We start from the raw sequence: 3,403 nt of genomic DNA, 5'->3' as shown, positions 1-3,403 counted from the left end.
TGAGATGATAAAAATATTTAAAATATGAATTTAGACACTAATTTTAAAAATTTTAACTTAAAATCGAACTAACAGACCGAACTAATTGGACCGGGTTCAAACTGGACCCAAAAGTCCATCATATAAATTATGAGACTCAGCCTTTCTTTCCTTCAATTAAAGGAATCATGCTGAGATTTTGGGGGTGAGGGGAGCAACAAGAACCCTAACCTTATCTCAAATTTCAATTCCCCATATCTCTCAATCCAGAGCTCCGATCGGCATACTGTTTGCGGTTACGCGACCACCGCGTCGAACTCTTCAAAACTGTTACGGACCCTCAAGGGTCTAGCCCAACTCGCCGTCGGGTCGCCCCTGACCCAGGCCCAAACCTTCCCATACAGTTGGAAGAACCCGACGGGTCGGTTCCTGGCACTCAACCCGGGCCACACCCGACTCCACCTGTACGGCACAGACCACCAGTCGGGTCGGTACCCCCGGGGTAGCACCCGAAGCCCTGACCTGGAGTCCGGCACGATTTGACCCGACCACGTGAACTAGGGCAGCTCATAGAAGCTCCTTGGACAGTGGGCTAGGTCATTTCATGGGCCCACCTAGCACCATATATAAGGGGAGAAGTCAGCACTCCCCCAAGGTATGCGTCACTTTACTAAATTCGGCCAACATCTCGTACGGACACTAACTTGATCGTTGGAGTGTCCTTGCAGGTGGCCACCCCCCTTCACGTCATCTCCGACGACTTCAGATCTCACCTCATCCTCGACTCCACGTCAACCCAGGGTGCAACCCACACTTCACCTCGTCTCCACCCGACCCATTGAATACCGGAGGACCCCAGGTAACGAACATTGGCGCCGTCTGTGGGGACCTTGGAGCTGACATGGAGTGACTCCCCACATCGGAGGAGCTTCGTGAAGGAGGAGGAGCTCGCCTGAGCAGGGCAAGCTCGACGGCTCGTGCCGCCGAACACCCGCGATCCTCCATTCAACCTGATCAAAGGATCTACACCAAGACCCCCGAAAAATGCCCCATCGGAAAAACGGGAGTCGATAGTGCCAAGATTATGCAAGAACTCAGGCACAGAGTACAAAACCTCAAACGAAAGCTGGCAGCAAGGAGCCGATCCCTCGAGGACCCCAGCCGCTCCCACGGCGAGGCCAGCCGTTCTCGTATCCGCACCTGCTCCCCCTCCCGAAGATGCGAGAGCCGGGAAAAGAGCCCAACAAAGCGTGGTGAGACACACACACAGGTGACCTCCCGCCCTTACCAGGACAGATCTGAAGGACGAGGGGAATCCCAAAGAGGGAAAGCCAAGAGACAACAAGAGCCCATCATCATGGGGCCACCCCTTTCCACCCCTCAATCTTCAAGGTCCGACTCCCGAAGAATTTCGACAAGCCGACGGACATGAGGTATGACGGGACTAAGGACCCCCAGGAACACCTCACCGCCTTTGAAGCAAGAATGAACCTGGAGGGAGTAGGCGACGCAGTGAGATGCCGAGCATTCCCTATAACGCTTGCCGGCCTGGTGATCCGGTGGTTTAATGAACTCCCACAAGAATCCATCACGGCCTTCCCGGACATCTCCCAAAACTTCCTAGCTCGATTCACCACACGCATAGCCAAGGCAAATCACCCAATAAACTTGTTAGGAGTCACCCAAAAACCCGGGGAGCTGACCAAAAAATTCCTGGACAGATTCAACGACGAGTGCCTAGAGATCGATGGCCTCACGAACTCAGTTGCTAGCCTTTGCCTAACAAATGGCCTGCTAAATAAGGACTTTAGAAAGCACCTCACAACCAAGCCCGTATGGACAATGCAAGCGATTCAAAACGTGGCCAAAGAGTACATTAATGACGAGGAAGTCAACCAGGTCGTAGCCGCCAATAAACGGCAGCTCTCTAACCCCCCACCTTGGCAGGCCCCCCAGATCGATAGGTTTATGGAGACTCCTAGGGACAGAGCCCCGACCAAGCAACACAAAAAACTTCCCCGAGTTGGAAGGTTTACAAACTACATGCCACTCATGGCGCCCATAGTAGAAGTCTACCAACAAATTATAGACAAGGGAATCCTATCCAGACCCAGGCCATTGAAAGAGAGAACAGGAGGCAACAAGAGCCTCTACTGTGATTACCATAAGGGCTTCGGCCACAAGACTCAAGACTGTTTCGATTTCAAAGACGCTTTAGAGCAGGCCATATGGGAAGGAAAATTGAGTGAGTTCTCCCGACTTATCCGAGAATCGAGGAGACGAGAACGGGACCACTCAGAAGAATATCATAGCCGAACTGTCAAAGCCAGACAAGAACCCATGGGGAACGTTGATAAGCCCCCAACTTTTGTGGTCAACGTTGTGGTCGGACGTAATACCCCTCCAAATCTAGGTCAGCAGCAAAGGATACCTGGGTCCTCTCTATCTCGACAGGGGGTCCCACCACTCCAAGCAAAAAACCTCCCATGATATCCTTTGGCCCAGAAGATCAATGGTTCTACGACCTCCCCGAGAATCCTCCCATGGTAATCACGGCAATGGTGGGAACCGAGTTGGTCAAGAGAATCCTCGTTGATACCGGAGCTGACTCCAATATCCTATTCAGGAATGTGTTTGACGCCATGGGACTCAAGGAGTCCGACCTCAAGAGCCACCAACACGGGGTCATGGGTCTAGGCGACAACTACATAAAGCCTGATGGGACAATCTCTCTCCCAATCTGCCTGGAAACTGGGGAGGACAGGAGATCGGTTATGGCGGACTTCGTAGTCCTCAGAGACTCTACGGCCTACAACATCATTTTGGGAAGAATGACCATCAACGAATTTTTGGCCGTGATATGTACTAAATTCCTAACAATGAAGTTCGTAACGGACAAAGGGGCAGTTGGCTCCATTAGGGGGGGCTTAGAAGTGGCAGTCGCCTGCGATAATGCCAGTCTCTCTCTAAGGAAAGAGTCCAAAAAAGCGGCAGGCATGTTCTTAGCAGACCCAGAGGTGGACATGGAAAAGTTTCAGATAGGGAAGTCGGCAGAACAGTTTACCTTTGTAAACAAAAATCTACCCCACGAACTCAAGGGCCCTCCCATGGAGATGATAAAGGCAAACAATGACCTCTTTGCCTGGACACCGTCGGACATGCCGGGCCTGGACCCCGAGGTCATGTCCCACCGACTAGTCGTCAAACCTGACGCCAAGCCAATAGCCCAGCGACGAAGAAAGATGTCCCTAGAAAGGGCTGATGAGGTCGCTAAATAAACAGCCAGACTCCTAGAAGCAGGGTTCATTAAAGAACTCGAATACTCAACATGGCTATCCATTGTCGTCCTAGTCAAGAATGCCAGCGGAAGGTGGAGAATGTGTGTTGACTATTCCGACCTAAATAAGGCATGCCCAAAGGACTC

General features: G+C 51.8%; 1 protein-coding gene across 1 annotated transcript; it reads left to right on the top strand.

Annotated features, from left to right (window-relative positions):
- Positions 1,408–2,469, top strand: LOC107607498. The gene has a single exon (XM_016309447.1). The coding sequence runs from the start codon at positions 1,408–1,410 to the stop codon at positions 2,467–2,469; it is 1,062 nt and encodes a 353-aa protein (XP_016164933.1).

The sequence above is a fragment of the Arachis ipaensis genome, chromosome B07 (genome assembly GCF_000816755.2).
Source record: "Arachis ipaensis cultivar K30076 chromosome B07, Araip1.1, whole genome shotgun sequence".
Classification (NCBI taxonomy): domain Eukaryota; kingdom Viridiplantae; phylum Streptophyta; class Magnoliopsida; order Fabales; family Fabaceae; genus Arachis; species Arachis ipaensis.
The sequence above is the reverse complement of the archived record's forward strand: the minus strand, read 5'-3'. Positions and strand labels throughout refer to the sequence as shown.

Coding starts and splice junctions, on each gene's coding strand:
- LOC107607498 (XM_016309447.1), top strand. CDS start 1,408: ATGAGGTATGACGGGACTAAGGACCCCCAGGAACACCTCACCGCCTTT.